Below are 25811 nucleotides of genomic sequence, written 5' to 3'. Positions count from 1 at the left end.
AACAAACAACATAACAGTTGTATAGATTTAAGAAAAATAATAATCTAGGCAACTGAACTCTCCCTCTGAAGGTTGAGGTAGCGTTACATGTGCTGATAACAATATAATCCGTGCATAGCAATGAGTTGTTTAACACATATGTGCTCATAATATTTAATGATTTTCATTTTCATCCACAAAATGACATTTACCAGAAGGAAAACTGCAAAATCCATAAAACATATCAGAATAAAAGCAAGTCTTAAAAACAAAAACATGTGACTGACCCGGGTTTGAACCCCCACTTAACATGTGATCTCTTGAGTTTCTCAAAGAGTGATCCCTAAGCACATAGCCTGGAGGAATAACTGGACAACACTGAGTGTGGTGCAAAGACTATGTAAAAAAATTTTTAAAAAAATCACTGTCACTGTCCTCACATTGTTCATCATTTGCTTGAGCAGGCCCAGTAATGTCTCCATTGTGAAACTTCTTACTGTGTTTGGCATATCGAATATGTCATGGGTAGCTTGTCAGGCTTTGCTGTCTGGGTGAGATACTCTCGGTAGCTTGCCGGGCTCTCCGAGAGGGGTAGAGGAATTGAACCCGGGTTGGCCTGGTCAGCTGCATGTAAGGCAAACACCCTATCTGCTGTGCTATCATTACAGCCCTTAAAAACTAATAAATATTTTAAAAAGGAGGATCAAAACTAGCTAGAATAATGTGCAGGGGAAACCATGATTAATACTACTGAAAATCACAGAACTTAAAATTTAAAATTTAGAATTGAAAAATTAAATTTAAAAAATCAAAAACCAAATGAAATATTGCAAAAATTATAAAACTGCAGACACAAGAGACCAATCTACCTTAATAATGAAGTGTTTCCTCTCCTTTACTGTAACACAAGAGTTTCAAAAAATAGGACCAAAAGAAATGACTGCACAAGAATTGCATCAAATGATATTTCCTTTCTGTAAACCTGACTAGGTATCGCTAGTACTCACTACCAGTCTCTTTAACATTGTGATACTAGAGTTGTTATTTACCTTTTCATAAGAGTATAAATCACACTTACACTCACCACTCACGCTAAATTATTTATGTTTTCATTTCAATATGTATTTTGCATGTGACAGGACAACTCTCCTTAGGAGCCTTGAGCTGACCCACCTGTCATGATGATGAGGTAAACAATGTCACCTTTCCAGTACACAATGAATTACAAAGAAGTCGCAAAGTACACCATCCATCATGCTGGCACTAAGTAGGTTTTCGAAGTAGATCTCAGATATCACAAATGCTGTTTAGACTGTTACCAGAGTGCAAAAATTGGAAGCTTATACAAAATGGTCATATGATGAATGGACATGACAGCTCTTCAATGAAAAGAGGCACTCCTCTTCTACAAATAACCTTGTCAAAAGCAAAAGTAGTAGGAAGCTTTTCTGGCAGTCAGACTAGAATAACTTAAGAACTTGTTAATGGTTCTGACTGATAGAAATGTATGCAAACACAATGCACTCAAAAAAGTTATGCCTGAATCATCATCAGCAACCTCTCAAATTTGATTCGCTTTACAGAATAGTCTGAAGAGACACAGAAAAGTCACTAGTGTCCTACTAAATAGAATGTTTGAGTTTCAATAATATGTTTCAATAATATATACAGGAAATATATGCAAGTATTCCATATGCATATGTATTACTGACTTAGAACTTGCTCTGGTTTTGAAAACCATAATAATTGTAGCACAGTTTGAATTTTAAAAATCAATTTTCTGCAACTTTTTATTCTTTATTGATAGATATGCCTATGTTCCTATTTACTATAATAGGTTTCAATAATTAGCATAATTCTAAAAAAAGTGCCTTCCTCTAATTTGCATGATTTTATTTCTTAAAATCATGTTTTTCAAATATACAAAACTTGTTTTTTTGCATACTGCCATTTAATTGCTTTCACACCATTTTCTTTCAGTACCAGAGAGATATTTCAATTATAGCAGACAAGCCACTTGTCTCTCCCACAGCTGTGCTGGTTCCATAGACCCCTTGGAGAGACCCCTGAGCACTACTAGGAATGATCCTTGAGCACAGAACTAGGTGTACTCCCTGCGCACCTTCTGATATGTCTCAAAATAATAAAAACACAACAACAAAAAATAACCAAAAAGCGAGCTCTAAAAACTCAGTATATACCACAGATAACTTTACTTTCTCCTTCTAAGAGTGACTCTGTTTTGTCCTTTTCAACTCTTATTGATCAATGGGTAGTGACCTAGCATTTACAAGTTACAACATCTTGGTTAGTTCATTCCATGTTTGGAAATTAGACCGGTTGTCTTTTATAGGAAGCAACAAGAAAATGGAAGTATTCATAACTGTTAGACATGCAGAAACTCTAGAAAGTACAGCTACATGAAAACATCATTAACAAAACAAGATGGAACAGAAACAAAGTGCAAGCGCCCCATGCATTATTCTAAAAGTCCTCATTGAGAAAATGAGGGTAGAAGTTGTAGGTGCATGACTTTTCCTTGGTACTCAAATCAAACAATAATAAAAAGTGTTCACCAAAAGAAGTCCAAAAGTAAATAAAAATAATTCCAAAGAACTGTTTAAACATCTGATATTTCTAATATTCTGTGTTTCAGATGTATATTGGCTTAGAGAAGGTTTTTCCTGGGTTGGGCTTGAATCAAGTGGGATAAAGAAGAGTTTGGAACTGTGTGCAGTTTATATAAATTTGAGAGCCTGAGGGCTGTAGTGCACTAGGCTGATCGGGTGTCTGTATTAAGTTAGGCATCAATATGGTGACCCTCCAGGAGCAGAGGACCACCAGATGGCCTAAGAAGGGTTGAACCTGCCCAGGTTGGACAGTCTGAGAGACACCATGTGGGAAATGTGAAAACATTTTTTTGACCAAAGTTTCTTAATCAAAGTAATAGTGTTAGCTGATTTCTTCTATCTTTTGAGTGAATATGTAGGTGTTTATATTTTTCCTAACAAATAAGTAGATATTTAAAAATAAGATGAGTAATGTAGATAAATATACAACATTTAATATCACATTGACTTTTCATTAATAATAAGGTCTCAAAGGTCCTACTTGTTCTACACAATACTCCTGCTAAAAAATAGAGAAGAATACAATGCTGAAAATAAATAGTTCTGCACAACTGACAAAAATTTTTCTCCACACTTCACACTCCCAATGCAAGTAGCACTGCACTGCTGCACTGTCCTCCCATTATTCATTGATTTGCTCAAGCGGGCCCAGTAACATCTCCATTGTGAGACTACTGTTACTGTGTTTGGCATATCGAATACATCACGGGTAGCTTGCCGGGCCCTCCCCAAAGCAAGTACACAGTTTAATTATTTTGACTATTTTTTAAAATTCAATTGAATTTAAATAATTAAAATTATTCCACACTACAGCACCTGTCTTATGTGTTTGCTGGTAAATTCTATGTGAGGCTAGCCTCCACTGGTATCACTGGGCCTATTCCAGCATGGGTGACAGAGCCCTCCCTATCACATGGGTTCAAACAGTCTTCATACCAACTTGCACCATACTAAGGACCCACACCACAATCCTGCCTGAGCGTCTACTTGCTGTTCCACCATCCCAGAATGGGTAGAGAAGAGAGAGAGAGAACAATCTGCAATTTAATCCTTCAGTATTTTTGAGGAGAGATTACTACAAGCATATACCCAAGCCTAGCAAGAACACTAAAAAACAAATAGAGAAAACACTTAGAAGCTCACAGTTAAATGAGTGAAAACATTAACACTGAAGACATCAACAACACCAGCAAATCCTCAGACAGTGGTGTCTTTAGAGACACTATGATGTCATTGCTCAAAGTCAAAGGTAGTTGGCTAATCTGAAGAAAATCTCAGCATCTGCATGAAAATACTACTACAATCAGAAATTTCATAAATAAAGAAAATGATAGGTGATGTAAAAAAAATCAATAGAACCTTTGAATAGCATAATAACAGAAACTGAGCAAAAGTTTCAGGAGCTTCAAGACAAGCAGGAGAAAATTGCTTTGAAAGAAAGAGAAGGTAGAAAATATTTTGGAAGTAAATGTGTAGCCTACCAGAAAAATGAGAGAAGCTCAAAATGAAAAATAGAAGAATCATCCGAGGGAGCTAGAGCAATAGCACAGTGGGTAGGGTGTTCGCCATGTACACAGCTGACCTGGGTTTGATTCCTGCATCCCATATGGTCCCCCGAACCCCCGCAAGCTGTAATTCCTGAGTGCATGAACTAGGAGTAACCCCTGAGAATTGCTGGGTGTGATCCAAAAAGAAAAAAAAAGAATCATCTGAGTCCTTGAGTAACAGAAAGGTCAATGTAATGAAGAAACAATGTTAAATAAGCCATTAACAAGAAATTTGCAGAGTTGAGGATTACAGACACTGAAATCCAAGAGGCGTGAAGAATCCCAGTGAAATGAGAGCAAACTGAGGAAAGGAGAAGACACATTACACTCAAAATACCAATATTCAACTATAGATACTATTGAAAACACCGATATCAAAAAAGGAACAAAGGAAAAAAGAATAAGGTATATAGCAGCTCTATCAAACAAGACTCTACATGCCAGGAAAATATGGAAGTACAAAAATATCAATAAAAAGAGCCTTATAAAAATACTTTATCCACTAGATTATTACTAATATTTGGAGGAATAATACAATGCTTCATGAAGGCAGGCAACTGGGTGGATGGGGCACTGGTTAGAGGGAAGTGAACATTAATGAAGACTGTGTTGTAAGATGTATTCCTGAAACTCACTTATCAATAAATTTGTATTTCAGGGTGAATTACATCTTTTTTAAAGACTTATCTAGAGGCTGGAGAGAGAGCACAGCGGGTAGGGAGTTTGCCTTGCACGCAGCCGACCCGGGTTCAATTCCCAGCATCCCATATGGTCCCCTGAGCATCGCCAGGAGTAATTCCTGAGTCTATGAGCCAGGAGTAACCCCTGTGCATCGCTGAGTGTGACGCCCCAAAAATAAATAAATAAATAAAAATAAAAATAAAGACTTCTCTAAAGGATGGGACAAACATCACAACGTGTGCCATTCAGTATCACACTCATGAGCAGTGCATATGATTGCCCTCTCCTAGATTAAGAAAGTTATCTAGGCTAAGGTGTTTTCAATAATGAGTGAATTTCTCATTTATATTGGTTAAAATCAATTAGTATATGATCACCACAAGTTGGCTTTTGTTGATTGATTTCCTGATAATTGCATTTGTCACTCCTTTAACTTTTGTTGAAGCAACTTTCAAGAAAAAAATGATTCAAATATGTCAGATATGAATCAGGATTAAGTATACTAGCTGTTGAAAAATCTGAGCAATAATAATTTAAGGAAAAGGAAATCTATAGTTTTATTAAAGATAAAATATTTACTATATGATTTTTTTTATTTTGAGCCAGTTCACTTGCTTATATAAAAATGATTAGTGATCAATTATTTAAATTATGTAACAGATATATTTTTCATAGTCTAGAATAGGCTCTATGCACAAAGTTACACCCATATTAATTAATGTAATTTTCACAATAAACCTATGAAAATGCAACAATTATGTAATGGGCCCCCACTGAATGATGAAGAAATTCAATCTAAGATGATTTTTTTTAAAGAAGCAGACAATTGGCAAACCAAAGTGTGAAGCTATCCCACATGGCTCTAGAAATTTCACATTTATTCATTATGCCCCATTCACTCAAAAAATAATGATCACTGCATCAGAAAATTTCCTAACCCAGAAAAAGCAGGTAAACAATGCACACCTCGCTCCCTAGCGCATGTGTTTTCCTTCTTGAATGCAGAACGCTGTATTTCATATCTTTAATGTGTGAATAATCACATCATTTTCCACTTCATGTTTTGAGTGCACACACAGTCTGAAAACATAACAGCCTCCACTTCCATTCTCTCTGTCCACATCAATCTATTAAAATATGCCTCTTGAAAACCAAAGAGTGAAATAAACTTGCACTCCATAGGCGAAGCAAAATGGAAAATGACTCAGTCACACATTCAACACTTTTGAATTCGATTCTTCCAACATGTTTTCATTTTCAAAAATAGGACATGAGAAAGGTCAGGCAATCCCAAGCTCCTTTCCCCTCTTCTGACACTCCCACACTGAGAACATTTAGTGGTTGCTTTGTATGTTGCATCTTGCCAGTTAGTTCAATTTAGATGAAAGCTGTTGTTTTCTAATTCCATTTCACTGCAAATGACAGAGACAAATGGTCATATTACCTCGAGAGTTCCTTTGGCAGAATAGGCTGCATACGAGTAGAGCAGTTCTTGGCCGCCGGGCTTTCTGGCTTCTTCGTTGCAGGGCTGGCCATTAGGATGAAAGCACTGGCCGCCGCTGCTCAGAGTCACAGAGCTGGGCGCCAGGCCTGGCAGATTAAGCAGCACGGAGTAATTTGCAAACTGTACATCTTCGAGGCCCAAGGAAGTCCACTGGCTCTTGATCTTCTTTGAGATTTCCGTGTCATCATCGCTTTCATGCAGTTGTATCAGATTTCTGAAAGGAATTCAAAAACCACACTCAAAAAAGGAAAAATGAACTTTTACTTTAAGATAGGATTTCAATACAAGAATCAAGATAATGAATGTGAGACACTGCAAGATTAGACCGGATGTTAGCAAACACTTTGCTAGGGGTAATGGGCTTGCACAAAAATTATACGACAGAAAAGCAGAGTGCATTAGAATCTTAAATTAAGAACTAATAAAGCAATGTAGTTCAGCAGAATACATAGTGATTAATGCCGTGTATTTCTTTCATTAGTTCTGGTTCTCTGGGAACATTAGTAAAATTCAGAAACTCAATAAGAAAACTGGAGACCATGCTGGTTGAGATAGTTTTACAGTGTAGTTATTATGCCTCCATATAAAACCATGTGATTAATTTATAGCTATTGCTGCATCCTATTTAAGATGATAAATATAAAACTTTTCAGATATGTTATTTGTGAAAGTTATGATGTTATAAACAAAATAATGTGCAACAAAATCAGTGTATCTTGGTGGGATCAAATGTTCAAATCAATATAAAGTTATAGGTTCTTCTGTTAACTATATGTTTAATCTGGCACCTGTCCCAAAATCCACAGTGACATGATCTCTTTCGTATATCACATCTTATAAGCTAGGTAATTTGTAAAAAATGTATCAAAGCTGTAATAGAAGAAGATGTGAAAACTTAATAACATAACACAGATAACATATTATTGTTTGGACTGGAGAAATGGAATGTCTTTTAAAGACAAAACTGTTTCTTTTAAAATAAATTTTGCTACACAAATTGATATATATTTATATCATTTAAATTTTCCATACATTTATCCATCACATTATTTTTTATCCCTTATGCCTTATTTTACAGGAAATTATTCAAGCATTATATAGTAAAGCACCTTTGGGGAAAAATACAATATACACAGAGTAGAAGAAAACTGAAAGAAACATGTAAGATTGTAAGAGAACATTATTTGACATAAAAACTAGACCTATCAGCATAAGTTAAAAGTTTATGTGAGTGTAACCACCAAAGATGACAGTCCCTGCCCCTAACTGTACCAAGACCAGATCAGTCACACCAAAGCCCAAGTGTTCATTCCAGTGTGGACTGGGGCTCATGGGCAGTATTTGACAAGCTTAGCTCGGTGCCAACATGTGTCAGACCTGGAAGCCTTGGAGTGAGTTCATCCCAGTCCCAGGTTCAGACCTACAAGTGAAACCAGGGACAGCCCAGGGCAGCAGGTGCTCCAAGGGATCCGTTTGAGACATATCATCTAGTTAGAAAGGTCTTGAAATTGAATTAGCCAGATACTCAAGGAACACCAAGAACAATGGAAAGAAAATGAAGGAATTCAGCCATGTCAACAGAGAGCAACAGAAGTACAGGGAGGTCCCCAAATATATCAGATCTTTCTATTCTGCCCAAAGGCATAAAACGATTCCACTGATGCTTAATAATCTGAAAATGAATCTAGCAGAGAATCAATAAACTTGAAGAGAACCTGATGTGAACATCTAAAGAAATAAAGGGGCTAGAGAATAAAGCAGCAAGTCTCTACAGCAGACTAGATGAAATGGAAAATAGAATCATGGACCTTGACGATCTGGTGAATAACTTCAGCAATTAAAAAAGGCCATTGAAAAGGTAGTAAGTTGTGGAGAGAAAAAATCAGTAGGTAAGACACTTCACTTGCATGTGATTTCATTGGCTGTGACCCAGGTTCAAATCCTAGGTACCACAGAATCCACTGAGAGCCACCAGGGTTCACTTCTGAGCACAGAGCCAGTAATGATCCCTAAACAATACTGGATATAGCCCAACTTCCATTCAATAAAAGTGAATAGAATGAGGAGAAATGAAGAGAATATGACTTATCATTGGCAATCGGAGGACCACCTCAGAATGTTAGGGATACCAAGAGGGGAAGAAGAGTTATGGGGGAAGAACAAGTATTAATTTTGCTACCACAACCCAAAGAGGGGCATGATCCCAGAGGTTCTGAGAACACCAATCAAAAACCCCAAACAGGACAAAACAAAGAAACAATATGATCAAAATGTCAAGAACCAACCAAAAATAGAGACAGATTTACTGAAGTAGCGAGAGGAAAGCAAAACTTCATGTGCAAGAAAAAAAAATAGCCAGAATATTCATAGCTGACTTCTTCAGGGAAATTTTAGAAGTATAGATAGAGGACAATGGTACATATAAAAAACTTAATGGAAAGAACCTCTCAGAACTTTCTAATCTAAAATGTTATAATTTAGGGTTGAATGAGAGACTAAACATATCTCAGACAAGTAGATGATGAGGACATTTGAACTATCTAAACAAGCACAATTAGGGATATTAGAGGTTATTAAAAAAAAAACACTATATGGTTAAACGAATCAGGATCAAGGATCCAGTATCCTGCTGCTTATATCAATCACACTTGGATTCTCGCAATAAACTCAGGTTCAGAGTGAAAGGGAAAGAAACAATTGAACAGATTTATGACAGACTAAAAAAAAGTAGCAACAGTCATACTTGCAACAGACCAATAAACATTCCACTAAGGACCATAATGAGATACTGATGAATACTTATTCAGAGATGAATGCATCAAGATGACTTTACACACACACACACACACACACACACACACACACACACACACATATGCACTGAATGAATAACAGCAAAGTTCAAAGAACAAATGTGTAGTGTTAAATAATAATAGAATCCAAGAGGAGATCAAGATATAAACATATTTGAAACAAATGAGAATGAAAATAAAACAACCGCAATCCATTGGGCACAACAAAAGTAGTATTAAGTAGAATACTACTTAATACTACTGGAGCGATAGCACAGCGGGTAGGGCGTTTGCCTTGCACGCAGCCAACATTAAGTAGAAAGTTTGGAGAAATATTGGCTTATATCAGGAAAGAATAAGAAGATCAAATCTGTTATCTAATCGCAGAGCTTGATAAACTAGAAAAAGGCAAACAATGAATCTCAAAGGAAGGAAGAAGAAAATAATGAAAATCAAAGCAGAAATCAATGTACAGAAAAAATATCAGTTAATATCAGAATAAATAATGATCATTTAGCTATCTTCATGAAAAAACGAAGAGTAAAACATGCAAAATCTAGCCAGAGATGAAATGTAGAACCATAGCAGACATCTCAGAGATACAAAATAAAAATTGTGTTAGTATATAAAAGATTATGCCCTTTAGCTAGTAACAAAAAAAATAAATAATTCAAACAAATGAACCTCCCAAGATTGAATCAGGAAAAAGCAGAAAATTTGAATGTGTCAATAATAAATTGAAAGATTAAATTATCATCAATTTATAGGAAACTGTATTCATTTAATTGACCAAATGTAGATTAATAGTATATTGTTTAGTTTCTAACTAAAAATAAACAAACTAATTGATTATGGGAAGAGAATTTCTATGCAGAACACATGGGTACTGTAAATCAGGTATTCCTAACAACATTTAGCCAGCAGACAAGACACTTAAATGCTTATTGTAAAATGATTTTTCTTGCACCCAGAGTGCTTTGGTCCACTGGAATCAACTCAGTAGGGCTTGTGGGGCCAAGAAATGCCTAAGGTCAAACTAAGAGCACTGAGCTCACAGGAAAATAAATGCTTAAGATCTTTGAAGTGTTTTCTCTATTTTTTTTTATTTAATAATTTTTTTATTAGTGAAACACCATGAGGTACATTTATAGACTTATAAATTTTTGTGCTTGGGTTTCAGTTATACAATGATCAAGTACCCATCCCTCCACCAGTGCCCATCCTCCCCCACCACGGGCCCTAGCATCCCTCCCACCCCCCATCCCCCCCTCCCGTCCCACCCTGCCGCTGTGGCAGGGCATTCCCCCTTGTTCTCTCTCTCTTCTTTTGGGTACTGTGTTTTGCCAGAGAGGCATTGAGTGGCAATCATGTTTGGTCTATAGACTACTTTTAGCATGTCTCTCCCACCCTGGGAGGGTCTTCACAACACCCTTTATTTGGTGCTCTCTTCTCTATCTGAGCTTCCTTTTCACCTAGCACATGTGGCTGGCCTTCAAGTTATGGAGCAAAATTCCTGGTACTAATCTGAGCCATTCCTGGGTGTTAGTCTCCCGTTTTGTTGCTTTATGTTCCCCAGATGAATGCAATCTTTCTGTGTCTATCCCGCTCTTTCTGATTCATTTCGCTTAACATGATACTTTCCATGTAGTACCACTTGTATGTAAATTTCATAACTTCATCTTAGCGATAGCACAGAGGGTAGGGCGTTCGCCTTGCACGCGGCCAACATGGCCGACCCGAGTTCGATTCCTCCGCCCCTCTCGGAGAGCCCGGCAAGCTACCGAGAGTATTTGATATGCCAGACACAGTAACAACAAAGTCTCCAATGGAGACGTTACTGGGCCCGCTCGAGCAAATCGACGATCAACGGGAGGGCCTTTACCTTACCTTTACCTTACCATCTTTTCTAACAGCTACATAGTACTCCATTGTGTATATGTACCAAAGTTTCTTTAACCAGTCATCTGTTCTCGGGCACTCAGGTTTTTTCAAGATTCTGGCTATTGTAAAGAGTGCTGCAATGAACAAACAATTGCAGATGTCACTTCGACTATACTTTTTTGCCTCTCTGGGATATATTCCCAGGAGTGCTATAGCTGGGTCAAATGGGATGGTTAATGTCTACCTCTTTTAATGCTATTAAAATACAGTGTTTGATACAATTTCTATTTTCATGATTTTATGGATACTTGTTTTCTAGCTTTAATCTCTTCTAGAGAATGTTCTACATTACCCGAAATATGTTTTCATAGCTATTTGGCGGCAGAGAGCACTTTTTTTGTGTGTTTGTTTTTGTTTTTGGGTCACACCCAGCGATGCTCAGGGGTTACTCCTGGCTCATGCACTCAGGAATTACTCCTTGCAGGGCTCAGGGGACCATATGGGATGCTGGGAATCGAACCCCGGTGGGCCGCATGCAAGGCAAACACCTTGCCCACTGTGCTATTGCTCCAGCCCCTTTTCCCTTTGATTCTTTTTTTTTGGACAGCAGAGAGCTCTTTCTTATATATTAACCCCCACTCTCTAATTTTTTTTAATTTTAACTCAATTGTTTCCTTCTTTCCTTTCCATCAGATTAATTGAAATCTTTAATGATGAGAAGGGGATGTTAAAGACTCCTACTACTATTTTATTGCTATCACAATCCTTTCTGTACCAGTTATAATGGCTCTATACATTTTTTTCATATGCCAAATCCAATTTAATTCTCAATTCCCTCAGAACAGATTAACAAACCATGTATTCTCTACTCTAGGATTCACTCACATTTCTTGTTTGTTTGTTTGTTTGTTTGTTTTAATTTTTTTTATTTATTGGATCACCATGAGAACAGTCACAAAGCCTTTCAGTTCAAATCTTGGTCGGTCATCAATGATCAAACACCCGTCCTTTCACCAGTGCACATTTTCTACCACCAAGAACACCAGTATACACCCCCACCCCCTGCCTGTGAGGCAGATTTTCACTTTACTCTCTCTCTCTCTCTCTCTCTCTCTCTCTCTTGATCACATTCAATATTACGACAAAAGGCCCAACATTGTTATTTGGAATTTTTCCCAACATTCAGACCTGCCACAAAGACATGATTAGATAATTTGTTTTCTATTGCTGATTATGAAGAGCATATGATGTCGTGTCGCCACAATAGCGGCCATGCGAATTTGGATTTCTGATATTTTAGTAATAAATCTAGAGGGATTACTGACAAGAAGTTCCTGGGTTCCGAGATTGGTATGTGTGCCTCTGGGATCATGATCGATCAGAAGCTGGAGGAGGCATTTGAGGGTGGCAACCAGGAGCATTGTCATGGCGGGGAGCAGGGTCAATTCCACCCCCCATTCCACGAGGCCCCTTGTGCCTCATCAATGCAGTCCCATACCTGGCTGTTCATTTAGGCTCTAAAAGATGCAGACCACCATGCTTCTGCCGAAAGCGGGGCAGGCGAAGCTCTGTACATTTTGATCCTGTTCATTTAGTGCACATATGTAACTATTAGTATTTTGATATAGTGATTCTTTAATAATTATATAAATATATATAATAGTCATCTTTTCTTACTGCTTTTATTTTGAAGTCTTTTTTTTCTGATATGAGTATAGACATCTCTGAGTTCTTTATGCCATCATATGTACACTTATTTTTGAAGCTATTACTATGGAACTATATTTATCATGAAAGTACAAATGTATATTTTATAAGATGAAAAAAGTTTACTTTGTTTTTGATACATCATCCACTCTATGTCATTTGGTTCATTATTCCAGACCTTTACCATTTAGTCAAGTATAGTTATGTTGAAATAATTCATTCACTATTATTTTCTCTATTGATTCTATTCGTGAAATAGAAATTTGAAATGAAATTTGCCTGTACGTCTTTGACCTTTTATATTTTCTCTGCTTCACTTTGATATCTGTTTGTTATATAATGATCAGTTTCCATTTAAATCTTTGAGATGGCTAAGTATGGAAGTATTATATAGTACTTCATCATTACACTGGAATCTACAGAAAAAATAGAATAAGTATAGAATCCTGCATAAGATCCACTGAAATAATGTCACTGCAGAATCAAGTTATTTTCTCAAGGAGAATCATTCTACCTCGAAGCAAGATCAATGTCCTGTATTAATAAATAATAAGACTACCAGAGGAATAATAGTACAAGGGAATGCATATCCGTGGACTGGAAAACTTCTACAATGCAAATCCTTGGCTTTGGAAAAGGTAGGGCTTGAGAAAAGCCCAAAACTACCACTCTCACCTTAAATTCTACTCTGATAAAACCTGATCTAGAGTTCCAGAGAGATAATACAGTGGGCAAGGCAATTGCCTTGCATTCAGCTGACCCTAGTTTGATCCCAGGCACCACACTGATCCCAGAACACAGAGACAGGAGTCAGCTCTGAACATCTCAGAGTGTGCCCCGAAATAAACAAACAAACAACAACAGCAACAACAACAACAAAACCTCATCAGGAGGTAAGAACAATACCAGGAAAGATTCAGGGGTCTGGCTTTACAGCATTTCAGGCCTATTCAGGGGCTTGAACTCGCAGCAGTTGTGGCCTTTAGCAAACTTGAACAAAGAATCCCATCTCTTATTCTTCTTCATCTTAGAATAAGAAACAACATGAGGGAAAATTCTGCCATTCTGTGCTAAAGATGGAGCTACATGGGGCTGATGACATATGTTTACCCCAGGCTAAATAGAACCAGTTCGTCCCAATACATATTTGATTGATAGCAGGTGGCATGAATGAAAAGAGACAGAAAGTGCTTCCTAGAGTCGAAGACAAATCACTCAAAGTCTTCCCACTGCCTTCTGTGTCAACGCTCAGTACATTTCTGAGCATTTGAACATTCAGGTTGTAGCCTAGGCCTGGTGAAATTGGATGCCACACAGACTGATAAATACCACGCTATTGGTTCATAGGATGCTTGCCAGGTTTCTAAATGCTGGCAATAAACTCGTTGTCAGTGTCTGGAAAATGTGAACACCGTGGGATTTGTGTGAATCTGTTTGGTGCTGTAATTGCTTTTGGACACTTGTGATTAGAAGACTCATTTTCTTCCCAGAGTCACCAAAGTCAACTCAGGCACCAAAGTACAAATGCTGGGATTCATTTGTCTGCCAGTTCTTGGGGGTTAGAATTGTTGCGGTAAGCTTTGTTTCACAAATTCCTAGCAGTGGTCCAGAATAACAGAAAGTCAGAGCCTCAGGCTTTTACTGAATTAGCAAGTATGGATCATAGTTGGTTGACCAGGCATGGGCAAATTCAGACCTTTTTCAGGAGCCCTCACATAAAACCAGACACAATGGAGAAAAAGAAGAATTTACCTGCACCATAGAAAAGACAAAAGCAAGAGTTATTTTAAAGAATCCCAGTAAGGATGTTTCATGAATTAAGAAAATCAACAGAACTCCTCAATAAAAGAGAACATACGTGAGGAGAGTATGTATTCATGTCAATAAGAAACCCCTGGGAACTGGAGCAATAGCACAGTGGGTAGGGCATTTTCCTTGCACGCAACCAACCTAGGTTCGATTCCCAGCATCCCTATGGTTCCCCGATCACTGCCAGGAGTAATTTCTGAGAGCATGAACCAGGAGTAACTCCTGTGCATTGCCAGGTGTGACCCAAAAAGCAAAAAGCAAAAAAAAAAAAAAGAAACCCCTGATCTAAAAAACAGAGTGAAATGGTGAGGTGGAGGAGTGGTATGAGAGGGAATCTGGGAATATTGGTGGAAGAAAGTTGACACGTCAGTGGGACGGGTGCTGTCATATCTTATGTGTGAAACTCAATTATGAATAACTTTGTAACTTTGTTCATGGTGCTTTCAAAAAGAATAAATAAAATAAAACATAATAGATGGCCTCAGTAGTTGAATGACAAAAGTTGAAGAACAAACTATAATAATGGGACTACACTCAAGATGTGGAAGATTAAGCCACCAAAAAGAACAGAAGATAAAAATAAATTCTCTCTTTTCTAACAGTTGTATAGTACTCCATTGTGTAGATGTACCAAAGTTTCTGTAACCAGTCAACTGTTCTCGGGCACTCAGGTTTTTTCCAGATTCTGGCTATTGTAAAGAGTGCTGCGATGAACAAACAAGTGCAGACGTCACTTCGACTATACTTTTTTGCCTCTCTGGGATATATTCCCAGGAGTGGTATTGCTGGGTCAAATAGGAGCTCAATTTCTAATTTTTTGAGAATTATCCATACTGTTTTAGGCAGCTCAGATAGAGAAGGGAGCACCAAATAAAGGGTGTTGGAAGGATCACCCAGGATGGAAGATGCATGCTGAAAGTAGACTAGAGACCGAACATAATTGTCACTCAATTCCTCGTTTGCAAAGCACAGCACCCAAAAGGAGAGAGAGAACAAAAGGGAATGCCCTGTCACAGAGGAAGTGTGGGATTGGGAGGATGGGGGTGAGAGAGATACTGTGATTAGTGGTGGTGGAGAATGGGCACTGGTGGAGGGATGGGTACTCGATCATTGTATAACTAAAACCCAAGCACAAACCTTTGTAAGACTACAGCTGTACCTCATGGAGTTTCACTAATAAAAATTAAAGATAAATAAATAAATTTTGTTAGATATGAATAAAAAGAGATTTAAGGCATATATCAAGCATTGACATTATAGGGATTCTTAAAGATGAGGAAATAGAAGGAGGGTAAGGATTATTAGTTGAAGTAAATTTATTCAAAAGTTTTCCAATTAAAGGAAAAGTGCACCTTGAGTCTTGAAAAAACGAGTTCTAAAGAAATTTTACATGGATAAATACCACTAACAAGAACTTTAAAATAGTCAAACATTGAATCTTAAGTGCAGCAAGAGCAAAGCATAAATGTGTATATCATTTATATATCAAATGTGTATATCAGGAACCTTAATAATATTCATAACTTTTATGAACTGAAACCCTATAGAATTTAAGACCAACATGCTTCATATGGAATAGCCAGCATGTTTCATAAAATGAAGATTTCCAAATAAGAATACTCTGGACAACTAAATTATCACACAAATTATTATTTTTTTATTTAATCATTTTTTTAATTAGTGAAACACCATGAAGTACATTTATAGACTTATAAATTTTTGTGCTTGGGTTTCAGTTATACAATGATCAAGTACCCATCCCTCCACCAGTGCCCATCCTCCCCCACCACGGGTACTAGCATCCCTCCCCCCCATCCCCCCCCCCCCCCCAGTCCCACCCTGCCGCTGTGGCAGGGCATTCCCCCTTGTTCTCTCTCTCTTCTTTTGGGTACTGTGTTTTGCCAGAGAGGCATTGAGTGGCAATCATGTTTGGTCTATAGACTACTTTTAGCATGTCTCTCCCACCCTGGGAGGGTCTTCACAACACCCTTTATTTGGTGCTCTCTTCTCTATCTGAGCTTCCTTTTCACCTAGCACATGTGGCTGGCCTTCAAGTCATGGAGCAAAATTCCTGGTACTAATCTGAGCCATTCCTGGGTGTTAGTCTCCCGTTTTGTTGCTTTATGTTCCCCAGATGAATGCAATCTTTCTGTGTCTATCCCGCTCTTTCTGACTCATTTCGCTTAACATGATACTTTCCATGTAGTACCACTTGTATGTAAATTTCATAACTTTATCTTTTCTAAGAGCTACATAGTACTCCATTGTGTATATGTACCAAAGTTTCTTTAACCAGTCATCTGTTCTCGGGCACTCAGGTTTTTTCCAGATTCTGGCTATTGTAAAGAGTGCTGCAAAGAACAGACAATTGCAGATGTCACTTCGACTATACCTATCACACAAATTAAAAGAAATTATTTTTAAAAAATACAATTAAGGGCTGGCATGATAGCACAGCAGTAAGGCGTTTTCCTTACAAGTGGCCAACATGGACGACCCAAGTTCGATTCCTCCGCCCCTCTCGAAGAGTTCGGCAAGCTACCGAGAGTATCTCGCCCGCACGGCAGAGCCTGGCAAGCTACCTGTGACGAACTCGATATGCCAAACACAGTAACAACAAAGTCTCCAATGGAGACGTTACTGGACCCGCTCGAGCAAATCAATGAACAACGGGGAAGACCGTGAGCGTGACAATTGAGGTTGGGCTGGAGCGATAGCACTGTGAGTAGGGCATTTGCCCTGCACACAGCCCACCCAGCCAAGCCCGGTTCTATTCTTCTGCCCCTCTCGGAGAGCCCGGCAAGCAACCAAGACTATCTCACCCGTTCGGCAATAGCCTGGCAAGCTACCCATGAGGTATTCAATATGACAAACACAGTAACAACTCTCAAAATAAAGACATTACTGGGTCCACTCAAGCAAATCGATGAACAAGGGGAGGACAGTGCAACAGTGCTAAACTTAACAGAACAGATGGAATCTTGATGGAAATTTTTCTTCTTTTTCAGTGGTTAGAAGGATTTGTGGTACCAGTTATCATTTGTTCTTTGAATGTTTCATAGAATTTACCAGTAAAACTTTCCATCAGTCCTAGGAATTTCTTCACTGGCAGTTTTGATATTATTGACTTAATATATTATTTGCTATAGAAAAAAAACATCAGATTTCGCACTTCTACATGATCCTGTCTTGAGAGATTTTATGTTTGATGATTATAGGCAGTTCTAGAATAACAACTGTTAGCACATGTTTGTTAATTGTAATAACTGTATCCCTTAATCACTTAATCACTTAATCCCCGTTATTCATCGATTTATTCGAGCGGGTGCCAGTAACGTCTCCATTCATCCCGGTTGCGTGCTAGCGTAGCCCAATGGTATCTGTTCATTTTAGGAACATGTAGAGCCTCAATTCGATCATTTAGGGTCTTGATGAAGAAGTCTGACCATCTTATAGGTGGGCGTCCACATGATCTTTTGATGTCTCGTGGAATCCAATCAGTAATGGCTCTAGTCCAGCGGTTGTCTGTAAACCTCATTACGTGTCCAGCCCATCTGATTTTTGATGTCTTGGCAAATGAGACAGCGTCCCTGATTCTTGAGCGTTGACGAAGATCAGAACTCCTGATTCTATCTCTCATTTGAGTGAATCGTGATATTCCAAGCATAGTTCTTTCGATTCCTCTTTGAGAGACCCAAATAGTATTCTCATCCTGTTTCCGTAGGGTCTGGGTCTCTGAGGCATATGTTAATGCAGGAAGAATAGTGGAATCAAAGAGATGTGCTCGTAGCTGGAGGCTCTTTGTCCTTTTAGTTATTTCTTCAATGCTCTTGAAGGCATTCCAAGCCGCTCTCTTCCTCCTGCGCAACTCAGGTGCCAGGTCATTCATCATGTTGATTTCTCGACCTAGGTATATATAACTGTTGCATTCGGAGATGGTGGTTCTGTTGAGAGCGAATGGAGCATCAGGAACAAGGTTGTTTCTCATAAACATTGTCTTCCTAAGATTTAGCTGTAGTCTGACCTTTCCACATTCACGGTCAAAGTCGTTCAGCATTTGTGCCGCTTGGTTGATGTTTGGTGTTATTAGAACGATGTCATCAGCAAAGCGGAGGTGGTGTAGTTGCCGACCATCTATCTTCACTCCCATGTTTTCCCATTCCAGTCGTCGCATGATGTTCTCGAGGGTGGCACTGAAGAGTTTTGGTGAAATGGTATCACCCTGCCGAACCCCTCTCTTGATATGGATGATAACTTCTTTGTAGAATGGTGAGATCTTGGTAGTGAATCCGCAATAGAGCTCACGAAGGATCCTGATGTATTGAGTTTGTATGCCCTGATTGGCTAGGGCTTCCATGACCGCTTCGGTCTCAACAGAATCAAAGGCCTTCTTTAAATCAATGAATGTTAGACAGAGTGGCATCTTGAACTCCCGAGATACCTCAATGAGCTTGGTTATTGTGTGGATATGGTCGATGGTACTGAATCCTTTTCGGAATCCAGCTTGTTCACATGGTTGTCCTTCATCTAGTGTTCTGCTAATCCTATTCAGGATGACTCGAGTGAATAGTTTGTAGATGACAGACAATAGGCAGATTGGGCGATAGTTGCCAATGTCGTGGATGTCTCCTTTCTTGTATAGTAGTACAGTCTTGCTGGTTTTCCATTGGGATGGAACCTTGCATTCAGACAGGTAGCGTGTGAAGAGTCGAGCCAATGTATTGATGAGTACTGATGGTAAGTTCTTCAGGTGTTCAGGTCTGATCTTGTCTGGGCCAGGTGCTCTTTGTTTCTTTACCGACGAGATGGCATGTTGGATTTCGGAAGGGAGAACATTGGGAACGACATATCCATCATGTGGTATGTGGTATGTGGGCAAGTGGATGTGGTTATTAAAGAGATCTGAGTAGAAGTCATGAATAATCTTCTCCATTGCCCTTCTGGAAGATGTGATAGATCCATCATGATGTCGGAGGGCAGTCATCTTGGTTTTTTAGTTGGTGAAGGACAGGCGGGCATTACGAATGTTTTTCCCAGCTTCTGCTGCATCTACCAGTACTGCTGCTCTCCTGTTTTTGAGGTCATCCTTGATGGCTTCTCTGCACTGTTTTGCCAGTTCGGACGTTTGTTTGTGGTTGCCTGAGGCACGTGCCAAGCCACGTTGGCAAATAAGTTCAAGAGTGTTCGAAGAAAGACGGTTTTTTGTGGTTATCTCTCTCTTGGCATTCCTTGCACAATCATGGAGGTGCTGAATCATTCGATCGTATTCTTCATCAATGTTGTCAATGACAGCATCTTCCCATGTTGCCGCAACAGAGCCAAAGAGTTCCCAGTTGGTGGTTGTTCTGGGAGTCTTCTTCTTAAACTTTGCATTCTTTTCTACTCGTTCTGTGAGGTAGAATTTTGCACGAAGAAGACGGTGGTCTGATCCCGTTTGGAATTTTGGGACAACAGCAACATCGGTTAGGCAAAACTGCCGATTGAATATGATGTGGTCTATTTCATTGTGGAACCGTCCATCGGGAGACTCCCATGTCCAACGTTTAGATTTAGCCTTTTGGAATTGTGAGTTACCATGGAAGGTTTTGGTTGACATGATGAACTCAGATAGTCTGTCACCCTGTTCGTTCCATTCCAGGCTGTATCCCTAGTATTCGTAAATGTCAGTAGTAACACATTATGTTTATTTATGATTTCAATTTACTTTTTCTTAGTCAAGTTAGAAATTTGTCAATTTTAATTATAAACATCTTGTAGTTATCGTTCATTTCTTTTAAAACAATTCTATTCCATTTTTTATTTTAAAGTAAAGTAAAGTAAAGGCCCTCCCGTTGATCATCGATTTGCTCGAGCGGGCCCAGTAACGTCTCCATTGGAGACTTTGTTGTTACTGTGTCTGGCATATCGAATACGTCACGGGGAGCTTGCCAGGCTCTGCCGTGCGGGCGAGATACTCTCAGTAGCTTGCCGGGCTCTCCGAGAGGGGCGGAAGAATTGAACTTGAATTGGCCATGCTGGCTGCATGCAAGGCAAACGCCCTACCACTGTGCTATCGCTCCAGCCCTTCTTTGGTAAAATTTTCTCATATTAATTTTGAACTTTGTTCCTTTTTTTCTACTTCAAGAAAATAGAAATAGGGACTGGCGCTATAGCACAGCGGGTAGGGCGATTGCCTTGCACGTGGTCATCCCAGGTTCAATTCCCAGCATCCCATATGGTCCTCCGAGAACTGCCAGGAGTAATTTCTGAGTGCATGAGCCAAGAATAACCCCTGTGCATCTCCAGGTGTGACCCAAAAAAATAAAGAAAAAAAGAAAATAAGAATATATAAGATTTTATATATAAATATCATTGCATAGGCATTTGTTGATATAAACTTTTATTGAACTATTAGAATTGCTTTTGCTGCACTCTACAGTCGTATATTATATATCACTTTTACTTGTTTTGCTACTTTCTATTTCTTGAATGTCATATTGACTATTATATAGTATTCTATTTATTTCAATAGGTTATAAAATATAGCCGCACTTTTTTTCCAATCATTGACCTTCAGTTTCATATCACTTTGGCTGGAAAAGATATTTTATGTAATTTCAAACTTGCAAAACTTGTAGTGTGTTTTGAAACATAATATATTCTATGTTGAAGAAAATGTATTCTCATACAATTGTGATTGAGAAACAATACTTTATTTTGCTGCTGAATGCCATGTTCAGTTTATAACTATTATGTTATATCTTACTTACAGCAGAGTTCAAGTACAATATATTGATATTGGCTTTCTGTCTTAATGCTCTCACTTGATCATTTGACATCCCATTACTCATAGATTTGCTCAAGCAGGCACCAGTAATGTCTCCATTCATTCAGTAACGTCTCCATTTGTCCCTGTCACGTGCTAGTGTAGCCCAATTGCATCTGCTTAATCTAAGAACATGAAGAGCCTCAAATCAATCATTCAGGGTCTTGACAAAGAAGTCTGCCCATCTCGTAGGTGGGCGACCACATGATCTTTTGACATCCTGTGGAATCCAGTTGGTAACGGCTCTAGTCCAGCGGCCATCTCCAAATCTCATTATATGTCCAGCCCATCTGATTTTCAACGCCTTGACATACGAGAAAGTGTCCCTGTTTCTTGATCGTCAATGGGGGTCGGAACTCCAGATTCTTTCTCTCATTTGAGTGAAGCATGATACTCCAAGCATAGCTCTTTCGATTCCTCTTTGGGAGTCCCAAAGAATGTTCTTGTCCTGTTTTCGTAATGCTCAATTGCTGAAAATAGAGTTTGAAGTTCCCTACTATTATTAAATGTATAATCACTCTGTCCTCATATGTATTTGTATTTATTTAACATACAGAATTCAATGTTTGGTGCATTATATATTTAAATTGGCCATCTTCTTATTGAATAGGTCCATTTCTTATTATATAATGACTTTTGTCTTACGTATTTTGTTTGACAGAAGATTGCAGGAATCCAAAGAAGACAAGACTGTGGGTGAGTTTAGTGGTACTCAGGACTGTTGGGGTCATTAGTAGCAAAGACTGATGCATTATCCTGATCTATTTTGTTTTCTTTTGTGGAATTCTGTGAACATGGTGGATCCCTTTTGTCTCTTAGTCCAATCATATGTAGCACCCTTACCACAACAGGGTAACAGCAGTAGTATCTGGTAAATAGGCACCCACACACAAAGTATGGAGACAGGAATTATACTGCAACATTTACTCCTCTATTAAGGTAACTAAGCCATGCACACACATGGGATTGCATTGAATCAAAGGTTTTATTATTACACACAAAGCAGCTATAATTCTGATCTAGAGTACGCTCAAAGCAGATGGTAGCATTTCACCCTAGCTGTGCAACAGCAGCTTCCTGGAGGCTTGTATGCAGTGGTTCATCCGTTTTAAGGTGTCTTCATAGACAATGGCATTTTATTAACTCAATGTCAAAATCTTGTGATGTTCTCTATGGGTAAGGCCACCGTAAACATAAAGAGCTCTGCTACTGTGAGATCAGTGGGGCGATTTGTAATTCTCATGAAGGCTGTTGAAATAATTGGAGGCAGGGACCGCTGGAGTCCTCCAAAGAGTTGGTCCCTGGGAACAATAATGGCTGAAGCTTGAGCCTCTATCCTCCTCTTGGTTTCTAGCTTCTTATGACCTTTCTAGCTATGTAACCTCACTCAAGTTCCTTAGGTACAGTATAGACTTTTTCTCTCTCTACTGCAATTCTACATGTTTTGAACCTTCCGAGTGTCTGCTAGATCTATTTTAGCTTCTGAATATCCAATTGCTGTTTGGAGTTTGACAGTGTATGTCTTGGGGGGCGGCTATAAAAGCTGATATAATCTACTCTATCATTTTACTCTCTTCTCTTTGCTGGCCTTCTCCGATCCCCATCTGTTTCCAGTTGTCTCTTTACTACAGTGGTAGTATCTCTGCACTACTTGGCATAGGGAAGGTAAACTAACTGAACTGGAACATAACTCAGTCTAATGTGAGTGTCATTTAGGGGAAAATATGTCATGTTCTATTGAAATATACATAAAACAAAATTACAGAATGCATGTTTTACTTATGCAAATATATCTGTCTATGGTTAATAGAAAAACAAAAATGAGAAATTTGAATACTACCCTTGACTTTTATTTTTGTTCCTCTATGCAGTAAACTGATGAAAATAATCCCACTAGTCAATAAGCAAGATGTTAAATCTATTATTTATTTTGTAGATTTCAGTTCCAAATTTCTTGATGGTATAAGCAACTCAACAAATATTCAAGATTCAAAGATGATATATGAAATATTTCCTCAAGAGACAAGTTAATTACTATTTTATAAGCTCAAATCAAAGTACTGAAGACTTTCTCTTTCATTCCTTCTTCTATCCCCTCCTCTCCATCCCCATATCTCCTCTCCCCCGCTTTCTAACCTCTCCTCTCAACCTCCCCTTGATTCCCCGTTTGATAAAAATATGCAAGAAATACTGTGGGTAAGGAAGTATTGCTTCAGAAACTGTGCATGTAAAACATTAATATGAAATCTAAAAATGTCTTTAAAATAACTTTGAGTATCATCTTCTTAGTTCTTCATGAGAATTTTATTTTTAAAATTTTTTTTTAATTTTTATTTATTTATTTGGCTTTTTGGGTCACACCTGGCGATGCACAGGGGTTACTCCTGGCTCTGAACTCAGGAATTATTCCTGGTGGTGCTCAGGGGACCATATGGGATGCTGTGAGTCGAACCCAGGTCAGCCTCAGGATAATTTTAATGTTCTTCTATTTCTCACAATATTTACTGATATCTGTGATTTTATTTTATATATTTGCTAGCATACAGTGTCTTAAAGTTTATTTAATGATTTAGTGCTACTTAGTGAGGAAATAGCTACAGCCCATTGTGACTAAAATTCATGATATGTGATTAATTAAAAGAAATTTTTGATGTAGTATTTAAAATGCAATTTCCCCTCCATATGCAATAACTGAGTTTATGCCCATATTTTAGAACATGATCTATAATTTTTATATTCTTTTAAGATTTTAGGTATATACTTACTATAATATACTCTATCTATCTATCTATCTATCTATCTATCTGTCTATCTATCTATCCATCCATACTTGGTCCAGAGCTATAGCATAACAGGTAGTGCATTTACCTTGCACGCAGCCAACCTGAGTTCGATTCCTCCACTTCTCTCGGAGAGCCCGGCAAGCTACCAAGAGTATTCTGCCCGTACAGCAAATCCTAGCAAGCTACCCGTGACATATTCGATATGCCAAAAAGAGTAACAAGTCTCACAATGGAGATGTTACTGGTGTCCACTGGAGAAAAGGTAAAGGTAAAGGCCCTCTCGTTGTTCGTCGATTTGCTCGAGCGGGCCCAGTAACGTCTCCATTGGAGACTTTGTTGTTACTGTGTCTAGCATATCGAATATGTCACGGGGAGCTTGCCTCTGGAGAAAATCGATGAACAAATGGAGGACAGTGCTACAGTGCTATATATATATATATATATATATATATATATATATATATATATGCTACATATTATAAATGTTAGCAATAAGTGTTTAGTCTTGTTTACATTTTAAATGCCTTTACTGGGGCTGGAGAGATAGCACAGTGGGTAGGGCATTTGCCTTGCACGTGGTCAACCCGGGTTCGATTTCCAGCATCCCATATGGTCCCCTGAGCACCACCAGGAGTAACTCCTGAGTGCAGAGCCAGGAGGAGCCCCTATGCATCACTGGGTATGACAAAAAAAGAGCAAAAAAAAAAGCCTTTACTTAGAAATATAAGTTTGTAATTCAACATATGCATTTTAATAGTGTGCAATGGTTTAGACATTATTCTTAGAGAGCACTTCTCAAACATAATGAAGTAATGAAGTAATAAAGTTATGATTATTTTTCTAAAAGTTTGAAAGAAGTATTTTCTACTTTCTGATGTTTACTTGGTATAACTTTTATGCACATTACGTGTATGTTTTCATATGTGTGCAGTATGTATTTTAATGGAATATCCAATTTTACCGTACAACAAGTGAAAACTGTGACATGTATGTATTTACATATATGTATCTAAACAATCTAATTAATTTTGCTAGTGTTTTTAATCATCTCTATAAAGATTTCATTCAATTATAGTTACTTTTAATGTGCATCCAATAATTAAAAGTCTTATTCTTTCTGTTTCAAGAAATATTTTCTTGTCATCTTAATATTGCATTGAGTTTATCAATTTCCTTTGGAAGATTATCATTTGAATTACAGGGCACTTAAAGAGCAGTTTGAAGAGAGATATGATCCTTATTATACAAAATCGAATCCTTAATAATGTCAAGTAACCAGTTAATGGCAATGTAAAACTATTTCAAAGTGAAATTGCATTCATTTAATTGCTCATATAGAGTTTAATTATCTGTTAAGTAATCTTACTAAACTCTTACCTTTTATAAGTATTTTTCCTATGTTCTTTTTCAAATTTTATGTAAAAATATTTGTCAGTAATAAAAGATGTTTATTTATGCCATATCATTTATAATTTTTAAAAATTGCTGTACAGTTTAAAACCTCCACAAAATATTTAATAAGGCATAATATACACCCTTGCACTTATACACAAAGTTAAAGACTGTTTTCATTTTATTTCAATAATAAATTATTAATAAAGTTTGATTTATATAAAAAATTGATACATTTATTCTGGCAATCACTTCCTTTTCATTAAGATGGAAAATTAAGGGGATAGAGCGATAGTACAGC

At 38.0% G+C, this 25811-nt stretch overlaps 1 protein-coding gene across 2 annotated transcripts in view; it reads right to left on the bottom strand.

Annotated features, from left to right (window-relative positions):
• NAALADL2 (N-acetylated alpha-linked acidic dipeptidase like 2) overlaps window positions 1-25811 on the bottom strand; it is a 1034250-nt gene that overhangs the window by 592409 nt on the left and 416030 nt on the right. For both annotated transcript variants that reach the window (XM_056110705.1, XM_056110706.1), the window contains exon 3: window positions 6282-6555. In XM_056110705.1, coding sequence (XP_055966680.1) covers window positions 6282-6555 — 274 coding nt within the window. The remainder of the gene's footprint in view (window positions 1-6281; window positions 6556-25811) is intronic.

The sequence above is a fragment of the Sorex fumeus genome, unplaced genomic scaffold, assembly GCF_029834395.1.
Source record: "Sorex fumeus unplaced genomic scaffold, SorFum_2.1 ptg000010l, whole genome shotgun sequence".
Classification (NCBI taxonomy): domain Eukaryota; kingdom Metazoa; phylum Chordata; class Mammalia; order Eulipotyphla; family Soricidae; genus Sorex; species Sorex fumeus.
Note: the sequence above shows the minus strand (reverse complement) of the source record. Positions and strands in the feature narration are given on the sequence as shown.